The sequence below is a fragment of the Galleria mellonella genome, unplaced genomic scaffold (assembly GCF_026898425.1).
Source record: "Galleria mellonella isolate WM207_F2 unplaced genomic scaffold, CSIRO_AGI_GalMel_v1 utg1073, whole genome shotgun sequence".
In the NCBI taxonomy this organism is placed as follows: Eukaryota; Metazoa; Arthropoda; class Insecta; order Lepidoptera; family Pyralidae; genus Galleria; species Galleria mellonella.
In genome coordinates this window covers 638018-655000 of record NW_026441969.1, presented here as the reverse complement: position 1 = coordinate 655000, position 16983 = coordinate 638018, and the positions used below count along the sequence as shown (strand labels likewise).

At 33.3% G+C, this 16983-nt stretch overlaps 1 protein-coding gene across 1 annotated transcript; it reads left to right on the top strand.

The window, feature by feature from the left end:
* Positions 1 to 3508: 3508 nt before the first annotated feature.
* Positions 3509 to 16365, top strand: LOC113523486 (putative inorganic phosphate cotransporter). Its single transcript, XM_052891684.1, has 10 exons — positions 3509 to 3633; positions 4952 to 5205; positions 7345 to 7530; positions 8566 to 8704; positions 9486 to 9709; positions 10443 to 10595; positions 11968 to 12100; positions 12809 to 12930; positions 13984 to 14103; positions 14924 to 16365. Exons 1-10 carry the CDS (start codon positions 3567 to 3569, stop codon positions 15119 to 15121), a joined length of 1596 nt encoding a protein of 531 aa, XP_052747644.1. The 5' UTR covers positions 3509 to 3566; the 3' UTR covers positions 15122 to 16365.
* The last annotated feature ends 618 nt before the right edge of the window (positions 16366 to 16983 follow it).

The window sequence follows — 16983 nt, the reverse complement described above, 5'->3', positions numbered from 1 at the left end:
ACTGTCAGCCTATTAAAAAGGAATATGCTCTTTTCTTAAAGGTTATAATATCGTATCGGTTTGGAAGTACTGCTGCTGGAAGTTGATTCCAAATTCCAGTTTTCAAAAATTATTTTACATTTTAAAATACATTATAATACCGTTAATCTGAATTATGTAGGTAAAACTGCGAGATGCAACTAATAATATTATAAATTGAAAATTATATTTATTTTACTATTACATAGATATTTTCAACAAATAATTTAACGAAAACATTTAAAATTTGAAAAAATCGAAGTTCTAACAAAAAAAAAAAAACAAATTGCTAAATTGCAAACATCGCCTGCATTCTGTCAATGTGAATGGGACTTTATTGTGTTTTAGGCATTTGATAGGCCGAGCGTAAATTTATCGCATCAATGTCGCATTATCGAGAGCTAATTCTGCAGATAATGGACTTTACGTAACAGTCTCAAGAGAACAGCGATAACCGCCCCCAGTACATACATTGTACTTGGAATACTGCTTGGTGATTGTTGAGATTCGCAATGATTATGTTGTCTAGGCATGATATGCACTATTACTGAGAAAAATCTGCGGCAAAAGGCTGACAAATAGCATTATTATTTTTTAAACTTTACAAAAATTCTCATCTCCCCTCTTAAGGAGAGGAGATGGTAACTAACCCCCGGCAGCAGTACAGTCGGCTGGGGTTCAGGGCCCCAGGGAGAGAAACCGGCGTACAATGCGGGCAGAATCTAAGAGCACCGCTTTCTGCATCTTTCCCGAGAGTGTGCCGCCTCGGATTCCCAACCGTCTGAGATGTTGTTCCAGACTGGTTGGGATAAGACCGTTCACCGACATAACCATTAGAATGATTTCGGTGAATGTCACCCCCCATATTTCGGTCACCTCGTGAGCAAGATTGATTATTATTATTTTATAAACCACTAAGGTGGCAAACAAGCATACGGCCCACCTAATGGTAAGTGGTTACATTTGTTACAGTGGTTTACAGTGGTTATTGCAGGTGTTCATAGGCTACAGCCTATGAACACCTGCAATACCAGAGGTACTACGTGCGCGTTGCCGACTCTGAAGAAACCTCTTTACCCCCCTTTTGATGAACCCCATGCTGTAATCTCTTTAGGGAATAGGTATGAAGGAATTTAAAATCTATCTGTCCATATCAGCTGTTACTATCCACTATTGGACTTCTTATTAGAATGATTTTTTTAATGGGTGATAATGGAATGGTAACTCCGCCTGCGCTACCGGGATACGATGGCGAGGCACCAGTGAGCGATGATAGGTGAGGATGAAAACGCAAGTCAATTAGCCCATTGTGATGAATTTCACTAGAATTAACCACAATGGTTACCAGGGGGAACCACGTGGAGACGACCTGATAGGATTGCCAGAGGGAGACTTTGTACAAAAGTCGATTGCTTGGGTACCTCTTCGTGTTTCAACCGTGAAGCAGTTGTGTTTGCATGGCTGTGTTTCGGTTTGAAGAGTGGGATATGGCGTGAATTTACTGGGTACAAAGGAATAACATTTGAGTCCTCAGGAATGGCAACACATGGGATGTATCATGGGTGAAACAGTATACTCTGTTCTGTCCATGGTACTTCTCATATCTATAGGCGACGGTTACCACTCTCCATCAGGTGGGCCGTCACCTTGTTTGCCATTCTAAGTTGTATAAAAAAAACCATAAAAAAATGCATGACAGTTAATAGCAATGATTCATTAAAAATAATAATAAATGAGGTTCTACCCAATTAATTAATTTAATGAAATTGCCATAACTTGACATTAAGGCAAAAAATAAATTTTTTTTTTTTGTATATATTCTTGAAAACTTAGAAATTTATCTCTAACTTTGGTTTATCCATTTTTTGAATCTTATGACAGATTAAAAAAAAATGACATAACAGAAAGAGTATTAATAATGTAGTGCACAAATCAGGAGATATAAGTAACGGTAGAGGCTTTTGGCACTCAGTTTTCTCTGTCTATCCCGAAAAGGACTTGGCATGAAGATAGATAAATAACAATAAGTAATTTTCGGTTGCTTATAAAAATACTTTTACAAACATATCTCAGATGGTATATCTTCATACGTGTGATATAGACAGATAGGTTTCGAATAAATTGAGACATAGTTATATGATAAATAATGGTTCAAAAATAAATAATCGCCGACATCGTGAAGAGTTCGACGCTAGTTAAACACAACGTTGCACAATTACATGAGTATTTGCTCTCCGTTAAAGTTGAAGACTTAGTGGTACCAAGACAAACAGTGTACGGCAATTTGAAACTCAAACTTTCGACAACACGAGCGCCCCCACGTATGGTTTTGTTGGTTTTTTCAACTTACACACTTCCTTATCCTTAACCCTTTTTATCCGACTTCGAAAGAAAAGAAATTCTAAATTTAAATGTATTTTTTACTATCTATATATCGCAGTTTGACCCGCGCATACATAATTTAATGTAAATGCTACCAGTGAAGTTAGGATTTTTTTTTATATAACTTAGAATGGCAAACAAGCTAACGGCCCACCTGATGGGAAGTGGTAATTGTCGCCTATAGACATGAGCAGTACCATGGACATAACAGAGTACACTGTTTCGCCCATGATACCCCCCCATGCATTGCCATTCCTGAGGACTCAGATGTTATTCCTCTGTACCCAGTAAATTCACGCCATATCACACCCTTCAAACCGAAACACAGCCAATTTTAGAATTACAAGGTAACGATTCCAAAATCTGCATATTTTTCAATTAACAGAAAAGTTAAAATTTTTTAATTTTTTATTAGCAAAAATTTGTAACAATGGATTGTTACTATTTAACACAAAAACTATTAAACAGATTTAAAGAAAATTTATGAAATGAAATGAAATTGAACGAAAAATAATTTAATTTATTGAATAAAAATAGACGAGTAGATTATATCCTCAATTATCGTCAGAGGGAGACTTTGTACAAAAGTCGATTGCTTTTGTGCAGTTGCACTGCAGTTGTGTTTGCATGGCTGTGTTTCGGTTTGAAGGGTGGGATATCGCGTGAATTTACTGGGTACAGAGGAATAACACCTGATTCCTCAGGAATGGCAACGCATGGGGAGTATCATGGGCGAAACAGTATACTCTGTTATGTCCATGGTACTACTCATGTCTATAGGCGACGGTTACCACTTTCCATCAGGTGGGCCGTCAGCTTGTTTGCCATTCTAAGTTGTATAAAAAAAGTACTTTTCAGTATAGGAAGAGAGAGGAAAAAAATATTAATAAAATTTAAATACGAAAATTTTGTAAATTATCAAATTTTGTGAATATGTATTTTGATACAATATCATTCAACAAATACGAGTACACTATTAGTTTGGGATAACATCAAACGTTACCTTGCCTACTTTTACAAAATACGCAACCTGAATGTTTGTATAGACTTAGAGATATATTTGCACAACGATAAAATAGTGTATATTTATTATGTAGTTGTAGTAATCATTGTCGCATTGCTTAGTTTGATTTTTACAATATTTCCACTGTTCCGTTGTAATAGTTATGTGTGAAAATACTGAGCATTCAGGAGAATGTGTTAAAACATTGGACGTAGATATAAATTATAAAGGTAAAAAATATATTATTATGTAACTATATGATTTCTCTTATTTATTCTCTTACTCTTAATGTACATATAGATATTCTTTATCGTTCCCTTCTTTAGATATAATATTTTATGATATGATACTTTAAATGGTGAAGCTCACTAAGTCCTATTCTTACCAACTTAGGATTACAGTAATATGTAAATCTAAAAATTATAATAAATATGTCATATAGAGAAAAAATTGAGATGCCTGATTGCTAAAAGGTATTTGTTTTAGGCAAACTTTGATATAATTTACTATATTAAAATATATAATATTATATATAGGTATACTGAGATTTTTCTCAATATCAAATAATCCATTTTTTATCTAACTTGTTAAACTATGAGAAAGAAGTCATCATAAAAATAAATTAATTAAAAATAAAATTAGGAAAATTATTGCTTAAATTAATAACTAAAGGACAAACGATCAGAAAATCAATACATTTAATATTTGTTTTCTGATTGTAACCAATATCTTATTATTGTAACTAATATCTTAATATTGTAACTAATATCTTAATATTGTAACTAATATCTTAATATTGTAACTAATATCTTATTATTGTAAATAATATCTTGTTATTGTAACAAATATCTTATTATTGTAACCAATAATTAAACTCACAAAGGTTTAAAAAATTCTAATGTTGTAATATTCCAAAGAGAAGGGTCTCTCCCTTTTCGTTTTATTTATTTATTTATTTTTTGGAAAACGCTGAGTTACAGCTGAATTACAGTCAATACATAATCAAATTTATATCTATGTTAAGCCATGAATCGTTTTCATATTTGCGTAGTTGCATTTGCACCAGTGAGGGATGATAGGCGAAGTTGAAAGCAGGTCAGTTAGCCCAACGTGACAAATTCCACAAGAATTAACCACGATGTTTTTCAGGAAGAACCATATGAAGGTCGACCTAATAGGGTATATTGCTGGCAATGGGTTAGTTAGACCCCATTTCTAACAATCCTTTTCTCGCCGGCATGTAGCCGCTCATAAAACCATAAGTCGAAACTGTATGTGTAATGTATTTATAAATAAAAGACTATTAAGCACCTGTACTGCTCAGTTTGCTCCCACTTATCAGGCTATTTCTCTGCTCAATTCTCTGATTGCTCAGCAGCCAGATATTGATATATTTAATGACAAAATAAATATATTTTAAAAATGTTGTACAAAATTTGTAAGTTTGTTAAATAAAACTATGGCTCACTACACGTTTTGGGAAATTGTAAGTGTGGTAAGTAATTTTTAAATAAATAAATAAATTAACTACAATTTTTTTAATTCCAGGATGGGGCTACAGATACCAGCAATGCCTAATATTATTCCTATCTCTTACCGTAGCGTACAGCATGCGATCTTGTATGGGAGTGTCTTTAGTAGCAATGATCCAACATGACATTGAGCAAGACAACGGAAATCATACAAACGTAGCAGTAATTAGTAATAATAATAATAATACAGAAGAATATCCTCATTTGTATGTTAACGAAGATAATTATAAAGCAGGAGGTTTCTTTAATGTACTAATGCTTACACCGCCGGTAAGTGTTTATTTATTTTATAAAATTAACTTTATTGACCAAAATAAAATATGGTACAACGCTAGTGGCATTCTCTGCCAGTCAACCTTTGAAATGATCAGTGAATTGTGAACGCGGTACTTCATTATTGGGATAGGTAACGTATAGGATAATAAATTTTATTTTGTAACATGATCTGCCTAAGGAACACTCTCTTTTTTCATTTTAGAGTTCACTCTTGTCGGTGCAACTAATTCATGCATCTACTTCTATCCCAGGGCATATCCTTAACCTCCCTATACAACATGACACCTAATCTTTCCTTTATCCGTCCCATATAGTTATTCCTCGGTCATCCCCTTCCTCTTTTGCCCTCTATTTTTTTTCTACTATGCTCTTTAAAAAATCATCATGTCATATAAGATGGCCTAGCATTTTGCCTCTTCTATTTTCTATTGTTTTAATTAATTAAATTAGAAACACTAAATTACAGCTATATTAGTAATCACTAAGTTAGACGAAGCATCATGACGAAGTAAATGTTAAGACTTAAAACAAATAGCAAAATAAGATCTCAATTTGAATTAAGCATAGTTTTAAATTTGTTGTAGTCTAGAAGGTTAGAATCAAATCCTCAGTTTTCCATTTACAATATAATATAGGGCATATTAAAACACATATCTGCAAACATTTTAAAGGCCGGCAACGCACTAGCAACTCCTATCGTGTTGCAGGTATTTTTAGTCGATGGTAGCCGCTTTTCATCAGGTGGACTGTCTACTCGTTTGATAGATAGATTTGTTTATTTGCCAAAATACTGTTTTTACAGATATTTATTTAGTGTGAAGTACAAATGTTCGTCTTATAATCTAAAGCATGTAAAATCATTATTGGCTAATTAGAAGTTACATTACATCCAATACATACATATAAGTTACTTAACATTACATCAATTATTTATTCGACTAACAATAATAAAATCACAATAGTATGTCAAAAAAACAATTAATAACAATACATTAGATTCAGTTTTCAAAATTATTTCTAACCATAAAATAAAGACTTCGATTATATAGTAAATCTCATTTCATTCTCATGATTATAATTCTAATTATATATATATATATATATATATATATATATATATATATATATATATATATATATATATATATATATATATATATATATATATAATGATGGCATTAACTCAAAGTCTTCATTATTTTTAGACATTCATTTAATTTCATGTTTAATTTTAGATTCAAATTTTCAGACAGTAAATTAACTGATAAGACTTCGTATAATGACGGTAATACTCATGATTATCATAACGTTGTCTTAGAATCAGTGAACTAGACTGACGTAAACTGTGATAAAGGTATTTTATGATTGTATGATGACGTAGGTCTCGTTTATCTATATACAAAGATTTGTCTTAAATTATTGATTTATAAATCAATTGATAAATTTATCAATCGATTATAACGAATGCTACTCGTATTTATACGGATTGGTCTATTCAATAATTGATTTTCATGTTTTTAATAATTTACTAATTGTGATATATCTAATCGAATTTCCATAATTTCAAAACTCAACTTTGTATTAAAAAGATTTCTTTTTTTTAATTTTTTTTTTATACATCTTAGAATGGCAAACAAGCTGACAGCCTACCTGATGGAAAGTGGTAACCGTCGCCTATAGACATGAGCAGTACCATGGACATAACAGAGTATACTGTTTCACCCATGATACCCCCATTCGTTGTCATTCCTGAGGAATCAGATGTTATTCCTCTGTACCCTGTAAATTCACGCCATATGCCACACTTCAAACCGAAACTCAACCATGCAAACACAATTGCTTCCTGGTAGAAACACGAATAGGACAGAGTTACCCAAGCAATCGACTTTTGTACGTCTCCCTCTGAGATAACGATACAATTGTATAAGTATAGTAAGGCGGTCTTATTGCTGAGTCCTCAGGAATGACAACGCATGGGGGTATCATGGGCGAAACAGTATACTCTGTTATGTCCATGGTGCTGCTCATATCTATAGGCAACGGTTACCACTTACCGTCAGGTGGGCCGTCAGCTTGTTTGTCATTCTAAGTTATATAAAAAAAAATATTAACATCTATATCTTTCTTTCACAGTATCCAAAGTTGAAATGGAACAAAAGGATTCAAGATACGGTGCTCACGTCCTTTTTCTGGGGTTACATGCTACTGCAAATACCAGCCGGGCAGATCGCTCACCGCTTTGGCTCCACGTATTTACTCTGTAGTGCGCTCTCTATTAACTGCGTTGTATCACTGTGCTTTCCTCTGGCAGTGTTTTATGTAAGAACATCCTTTTCAATACAGATTCTTGGGTGTTTTAAAATCTATATATATATTTATTTATTTATTAAAAGATCCGGGATTTCATGCCAGCGATCAGGATATGATTTTTAATCTAAATAGAATGTAGTATCCATCCCAAATTGTGCATGATACTAAATTTCATGACGATTGGTTTAGCTGTTGAAGCTGTCAAAACAAACATACTTTTACATTTTACAATAATAGATAGATAGATAAATAAATAATTTATTTGCTTTACTACTACAGTAAACACACAACAATTTGTTGTTACTAATTAAAACAAAAAAATGTTACTAATTTTATGCATTTTGTTCTTGTTTTTTTAAAATATTTTGTACATGTATCTTTTTCTCAATCAGTGTGCTGTAAGTAAAGCAAATAAATCATCTATCTATCTATCTATCTATCAATAGACATAAATGCACAGTAAAAAAAGATAAACAAAAATAATACACATATACAAAAAATAAAACAATATGAAAACTAAATGCCTAAAATAAGTAACAATTTATTCCCTTCATGCGCGTGCCACAGTAACACAAAATGGTCACAACTCAGCTTACTGCTTTTCCCTAAAAAGAGCATAACACTGATATTCTGTTGTGGCCAAAAGTGAGCCGCGAAATTTCACTGAAAAAAAATAATAAAAAAAAAAGGAAATAAGGAATATAGATAAAGTATATTGTGCGTGTTCATTACATTTACTATTGTTTAATATTTTATTGTAATTAATAAATAAATGATAAATACCATTAGAAGAAGATATAGCTGTTTCACGGCTTCGCCTGCGTAAATTAGTATATAAGGTATCATTTGTATTACATTGAAGTGTAACCTATCCCTTTATTAAATGTTGTTTAAATCCTTTCAATAGATTTTCTATGAACAAGTAATAAACATGCATCTATTTATTCTTAAAGCCTTTCGTATTTATTACAGTAGCAGGAATAAAGATTGTTTTACACATTTGGATTTTTTATTGTAAATTGTGTGTATTTTTTTAAATTACAGGGAGGTTGGAAATTGGCAATAGCTTGCAGAATACTGCAGGGCTTGAGTCAATCTTTCATTGTTCCTTCGATACATACAACTTTAGGAAAATGGGCGCCTCTGGTGGAACGTGGAAGAATGACGGCCACGGTCTATGGAGGCAAGTTTATATAAATTTAATCTCACAATTTATTAGTTTATATAATTAAAACAAAAGTGTATGTTTTTCTCACTGTGTTGTTATCAAAATTTTCTTATTCTCTTCATATTTCTTATTCTATTTACCAGAGGGAGACTTTGTACAAAAGTCGTTTGCTTGGGTACCTCTGTCCCATTCGTGTTTCAACCGTAAAGCAGTTGTGTTTGCATGGCTGTGTTTCGAATGGTTGAAGGTTGGGTCGAAGGGTGGGATATGGCGTGAATTTACAGGGTACAGAGGACATAACAGAGTATACTGTTTCGCCCATGATACCCCCATTCGTTGTCATTCCTGAGGAATCAGATGTTATTCCTCTGTACCCTGTAAATTCACGCCATATGCCACACTTCAAACCGAAACTCAACCATGCAAACACAATTGCTTCCTGGTAGAAACACGAATAGGACAGAGTTACCCAAGCAATCGACTTTTGTACGTCTCCCTCTGGGATAACGATACAATTGTATAAGTACAGTAAGGCGGTCTTATTGCTGAGCCCTCAGGAATGGCAACGCATGGGGGTATCATAGGCGAAATAGTTATTATTCGTGGTACGGCTCATGTCTATAGGCGACGGTTACCACTTTCCATCAGGTGGACCGTCAGTTTGTTTGCCATTCTAAATTGTATAAAAAAACCCACGGGAAAGGAAGAGGTGACCTATTCTATGCCGGGACCACACAGCCATATGGTTATAAGTTGCTTAGTTTTATAAATTAAATTTTAAATGAATATTTTTTAGCTCAAGCTCTGGGAACGGTTCTTGGACTTCCAATTACTGGTTTTATCGCAGCATCGAGTATGGGTTGGCCTGGAATATTCCGTTTCTACGGAGTACTTTCTGGAATAATGGCGGGAATTATGTTATGGTTTGGTGCGGACAGTCCAGCGAAACATTCTAAGATATCGGAGGCTGAAAGATTGTATATACAAGCCGACTTGGGACAAAAGGAGTATAATTCTAATGTAAATATTCAATAAGTGTATTTGTTACTTGAATATTTTATTTAAATAAATACGATTTATTTTAACAATGCACAAAATTCGAAGTCTCTTAACTCGAATGTATTTCTTTTGTATGACATTACATATTTTTTTTTATATTGAAATTCAAATGGTTCTTTTTTAACATGTTTTTTTTTGGTGGATGAAAATGGAATGGTAACTCCGCCTACGCTAACGGGATACGTTGGCGGAGCACCAGTGAAGGGTGATCGATGAGAATGAAAATAGGCCAGTTAGCCCATCATGATGAATTCATCAGGAATTAACCATGATAGTTTCCAGGGGGAACCACGAGGAGGTCAACCTGGTTGGGTATATTGCTAGCAATGAGATTTTTAGTCTCCATTACTAACAATCACTTTCCCCCCCCCTTTTTGACAAGTTGAAACTTATTTTAATAAAATTGCAGTTGACTTTTATGAAAACGATTATTAAATACGTGGAGATAAATGATTAGTTTATATCTCCAACATATGTTTATACATAACAACAAAATTGAAAAAAAAAACTTGCTTAAAAAAGAACGTCAATTAGTATAAAAACTGAAATCATTTCTCCATCACTGTAATACAAAGGAAGTAGTTACGGACACTCGTAATAATACTAGATTATTATTTAATGCAGTTTTTTCAGTTTAATAATAAAATAAATATAATTCTTAAAGCAAATGCTGTACAATTGTCATTAATTTCAGAAACGTTTACATGTGCCATGGAAACACATACTGCGTTGCCGAGGATTGTATGCTGTCATAATTGTACATATTGGGCAAGTTTGGGGCCAACTAATTTTATATTCTGAAGTGCCTATGTTCATGGATAAAGTTATGGGAATTAATATAAAAGCTGTGAGTATTTATAAATATATAATACTCGAAATGGTAATAAAGATAATTGTGTAAAATTAATATTTGAATATGCATTAAATGACAAAATTGGTCTTTTATGAAACTTAAAATGGCAAATAATCAGACGGTCCACCTTGTGGAAAGTGGTAACCGTCGCCTATAGATATAGAGCAGTACCATGGACATAACAGCGTATACTGTTTCGCCCATGATATTCCCCATGCGTTGTCATTCTTGAGGACTCAGATGTTATTCCTCTGAACTCTGTAAATTTACGCCATATCCCACCCTTCAAACCGAAACACAGCTATGCAAACACATGCTTTACGGTTGAAACACGACTGGGACAGAGGTATCCAAGCAAACGACTTTTGTACAAAGTCTCTCTGGTTATATTATCATAATACCTTTGTTTGTGGAAGAGTGCAAGTATTTTACTAATAATATCAATATGATCAATTGCAAATGTCAACTTTATGTGATTGACAATAGAATTGAATATTGTGATTATAGATTCAAATCGATTGTTTTGTTGTTTTTGTTGATTTGTCTAATAATCAAGACATAGCATATTTGCATATTATAGTGAAGCATATTTTCTGCCATTTATTTATCATCTTACAGTTTTTATAGTTATCTGAATGTTTGCTAAAATTATTTTTGAAAATATAAAACTTTAGTACAATCTTATATGCCTTCAAGGAGTTTCTTCATTATTTTAAATACGTTATCGGAACTTAAAGCGACGCGATTGCAGGTAAATAGTTATATATAAAACCTATTTTTTATTACCACGTTTTGCTGCCAGAAGGCTCCGTTCACTTCAGACCTGCTATCACTACAACAACCCGTGTCTAAACGTGGCCATAAGAATTACAATATGAAATACAATGGCGTCGTATTACGTCCCAATGGTGAATTTAAAATATGTGTAAACAATGCGATAGTTTGAAATTTACTATTTCTTCTTTATTATTCACTTTTACTTATCTATATTTATTTATTTATAAATTACTCACTACACTTACAGTATCCCAAAACGTGTAGTGAGCCATAGGTTTATTTTACAAACTTAAAAATTTTAAACTACATTTTAAAAATATATCTATTTTGTCAATAAATATATTTATATCTGGATGCTGAGCAATCAGAGAATTGAGCAGAGAAATAGCTTGATAAGTGGGAGTAAACTGAGCAGTACAGGTGCGAACCGGCGGTGCTGATAGTAGTCGGCAAGCACGCAATCGCATGCAGCATTGGGGTGCATACAAAGAACAACGGTTGAGAGTTGCAGGATTGTCTATTCCGCTATTAGATATATAACAAATGCTCCTCATTTAGCATCACCATGATTATTCCTTTTAATTTCCAGAATGGCTTATTGACAGCTCTCCCGTTCCTCGTGATGTGGTTTACGAACTTCTTCTTCAGCTGGTTCAGTGATATGCTCATTGTAAAGCAATATCTGAGTGTTACTAATACTAGAAAACTTGCCAACTCTCTGGGTAAGTTTTTCCAAATTTTGTTTATTAACTGACTTCAAAGAGCAAAGGCGATACTCAAATCGATTGTATTTTTTTATGTTTGTTACTTCAGATCTCCGTCGTTTATAAATCGATTTGGAACTTCTTTTTATTTAAAAGGATATACTTTTAGATTGACCCTAAGAAATTTCTTCAAAATTGTTTCAGGGGTAGGTTTTTAAATTAAAAAAAAAAGGTCACGATTGAAGTTGGTGTTATTTTTTTGTGGTGTAAATTTTACTAGTTCATTTGTAAAGTTAACTTTATTAATCACTTATAGTACATGTTTCATAACCGGGTTCAATGCTGACTTACATCCTTTCCTAGCAAACTTCTTCTATTTCATAATATTCTCTTTTTCGAAATCGTGTAAAAAGTAAAGATTGCTGTCTCTTCTTTCTGAAGATCTCATCTATTCAGTATTTTTAATGTCATAATGTCTGTTAAAGATAAATACTCGTATTTGCATACAATGTACAAAACTGAGTCTCTTGTCTGATGGCCTAATCAGAATATCATTAATATTACTGTTATAACTAACTCATCTGTCTAACCGAAACATAGCATGTAACCTTAGATAAATAACTGCATATATCCGTCTACTCCCATCATATGACTTCATACAACTAACATTGTTTTGATAAATATCATTTTATGTTACTTTTTATTAACTGCTTATTTATGTTACAGGTTGCGTTCCCGCTGCTTTAGGCTTAATAGCATTAGCTTACGTGCCGAAAAATCTTTATGCGGTCGAAACGATTTTAGTTTTCATTTGTGCATTCAAAATATCAGCTCATGTTGGTTTTCAAGTAAGTATAATGATCTTAATAATCGGAAATAGATAGGAGCGTTCCTTTTGATACATCTCCAAAAGTCTAACTGCGATTGTCCGCCCTTTGCCGGTTCCCTTGTGAACAATATCTATGTTCAACAGTATACAGTTAATTGCTAATATGACGATGATCATCATCATCATCATATCAGCTTTTTTTAACTGTCCATTTGGGATTGCCAGTAGTTGCTACGCTTGGCAGGCAGATTTGCAATTGTATGAGTAGTTAGGCTTTGGAGATGTTTTAAGAGGGTCGCTGCTGCCCATCTCTCGCCGTCCCTTCTCTCGGTCTCGGCTCTTACGACACCCACGGGAAAGGAGAGATGGTTTATTCTATCCCGGACTTCACGGCCAAATGATGATGATGACCAAATAACCACTATTAGGTTCCTAATAAACGTATTGCGGGCTGGTATCGAATTTCAAAGATGCACGTTAAGAGAGACGAGGACTGACCTTTAGCTGTGACGTAGTAAGCTGCATCCACCAGTAGGTATCTCTGTGTCTCTGCTCGCGCAATCTTTGCGTCCAGGGCCTTGCAGCGCTTCTTCTTGGCCAAAGATCGGTCCGCCAAAGGTCGTCCGTCTTGAGATCAGCGGACGTGGACTGTATCAGCGGTGTATCATGGTCCATCCAGCATGGATAGATGATAGAAAAACGGAAGACGCTCAGCTACGATGAAGCGGCGTCTCACATGCAGTCAAAGAAGAGCAGTTTCCATCCAACGTGGGCAGATATCAGCGGGTACATGATACAACCATCCGCCATTGTAGCGTCATAGGCAGTTTTGGTGACACTCGTGTATGCAGCGATAGAATAATGAGAGCGAGGCGAATATAATATAAGAGTAGGGTAGATTATTTATAAATCGAAGACGTCAACATGTAACATGGCGTTAATTTAGTCAAATGCAACTTTGCGTTTATTATTAGTTACAGAAATTATTATTTACTCAATAAATTATTAGATAAGCCATATTGTACCATAAAACATAAAAATACTTGTGTTTTTTTTAATTCAATCATTTTAGGTGAATCCAATTGATATATCACCAAACTTTGGAGGCACCATGATGAGCATTAGTAACTTCGGTGCCAACTTGGTTGGATCACTAGCGCCGATTGCAACTGGATTGATACTTACCGATATTGTAAGTAATTTCTTGTATTTTCCTCCAATCACTACCTTATTCTCTACCCAAGTGTTGTCTGGAAGAAATTGCTTAGCGATAAGACCGCCATTTGTATAATTTCTCATTACAGTTAAATGTGTTTACTATTCTATAAATGGTGCAACAATTTCGCACATTTTTCCCTTATTCCTCTCATTTACCAATTTCCTTTCCGCATTTCCGACGTTCCTTTCCTTTTTTCCTCAATCTTTTCCTCCATACCGTTGGTGGCGGAAACCACCAATAAATGCATTCCCAAAGAGGTTGACGTCAGGCAGTAAAACTAAAAACCAAATCTTTTTGTAATATGGATAAAATCATATTACGCCGACCCCAAATGATTGGGTTATCCCAATAGAAAGATGATGATATATATATTATATAACTTTTACTTAGTTATTTTAAAGTTTATACAAATATATAACTGAATCCCAATTAAATGTCTCAACGGATTTGGATAAAATGTGGATATTTCATGTACAACTTTATACAGTCAAAGCAGACACAGCTATTTTTAAAATAAATAATGAAACAGCGACAAACAATAAAGAATAGTTTAAATTAGAAATATTTTTTTTATTATAGTAAACATAATTTATAACAAGTCATCAAAAAACGACGCAGTTTCTTCTGTTACGTCCTTGATACTGTTCATGTCTATAGGCGACGGTTAGCACTTTCTATTGGGTAGGTTGCAACCTTATATGCCATTTTAAATTACATAAAAAACGATGACATGTTTAGGATAGTAATAAATTTTAAATTTAAAGTCGATTAAAAAAGTAAACATTTATTTCAGAGAAGCGAACAGTCGTGGGGACATGTGTTTTTGGTGACTAGCGCAATTTACTTCTTCACTAACCTGATCTACGTTCTAGTCGGCACAGCTGAACTGGCCGACTGGAATACTCCTGGAAGCGACGAGGAGAAAAAAGTGGACGATCAAGAGGCTTCGCCGATGATTTCAAAAGTAAAAAATAATATTAATAATACATGACAAAATGTAGACAATAAAATTTGTAAACTACGAGAATGAGTTAAATATAAATTTAGTTAATTTTTTACAGAATTATATAAAAATAATCTATTACATTAACGTAATCTAATTAATACTATTAATGTAAATGTTTCTTGGATTGATAGATGAATGTTTGTTACTCTTTTACGCAAAAACTATTGCATAGGTTTGAATGAAATTTTGGTACACGAATAGGTTATATTCTAGTTTAGCACATGATGTTATGTACTGATTCACGTGGGTAATACCGCGGGGTATAGCTAGTAATTTGTAGATTAATAATTCAATAAGGCATTAAACTTAGTTTATTAAAACTATTAAATTATCTAATATTAATAAATTAATAAGTATATTATATTAAAGTAATAAAATAATAAAATGGTTTATATTAGTTTCTTTTTAGTTTTTTATTATTTTATTATATGAGTTTTTTTTTTAATACAATGAATCATTTTTCAATACTTCATATAACTGTAATATGTTTGTATGCTTTTTCAAGTACATATTAAGGTATCACGTAAATATACGTAGACATTTGTATACAGATTCATTACAAACGAATAAATAGGTAACAAAATAATAAAATAGTTTTCAAATCCGGAGCAGTAGTACTGGAGATTAATCCTAACATTCAAACTCATAAACTTTACCTCTTTATAACATTAGTATAGTATTATTAAGATAAGAAGTATAAACTCGTAAGGTTTTTCATCTTTCCACATTCAAGAGTCGTCAGTATTATTGTCGTGTACGAATCAAAAGTAGTATTTAAATTTATGTCTCAGTTAGTATAAACACATAACTAATACATAACTTTGGTATGTAACCATAAGAAGTTCTGTAATGACAGATCTTACTTTTTTATATTATCCAATGAATGTTTAAAAGTTTTCAAAAATAAAAAGGATACAAAGAAAAAAACATATTCCTTTTTAAAAGGCCGGCAGCACACCTGCACTGCCATTGGTGTTGTGGGTGATCAAGGGCGGCGGTAGTCACTTACCATCAGGTGAGCCGCATGTTCGTTTGCCCCCTGTGTTATAAAAAAAAAGGAATAATACATATTTACTTATCCCAGGCACAGATATTAATACTGCACTAGCTTCAGGTATACGAAATATATTTTTGTAATTTATCTTTATAAGACTTTTCCAGAATCGTAATAGTGCAAGGTTAGCTGTAAAATAAATAAATAAATAAATACCGAAATTGTTAAATTTCAAGACCAACATTAATAAACTGTAAACTGCAAAAATATGTTTTATTTAAATCCATAAATAGAAATGCCTCTGCTTGGGTACATCTGTCCCACTGGAGTTTCTGAATCAGCTACACTTACACGACTATATTTCGATTTGAAGTTTGAGGTACAGCAATGAAACTACGGGATAGTTTCCATAAGGTGGTCTGATAGCTTGTTTTTTAATACAACTCAGAATTACAAACAATCTGACGGCCTACCTGACGGAAAGTGGTAATCGTCGCCTATAGACATGAGCAGTACCATTGACATGACAGATAATACTGTTTCGTCCATGATACCTCCCATGCGTTGCTATTCCTGAGGAATTTCACTGTCACATCGCACCCTTTAAACCGAAACACAGCCATGCAAACACAACTACTTCACGGTAGAAACACGAATGGGACAGAGATGGTCAAGCAAACGACTTTTGTATAGTCTCCCTCTGGTATATATATTATTTAGATTATATATAGAAAGAGATCTTTCCAACCAATGTAAACAACCTTAACAATTTAACCTACTTCTATGAAATTTGATTTACACCTAATATATGGGAAGGAGAAGGCATAGACTAATTTTTATCTCCATCAGTGAA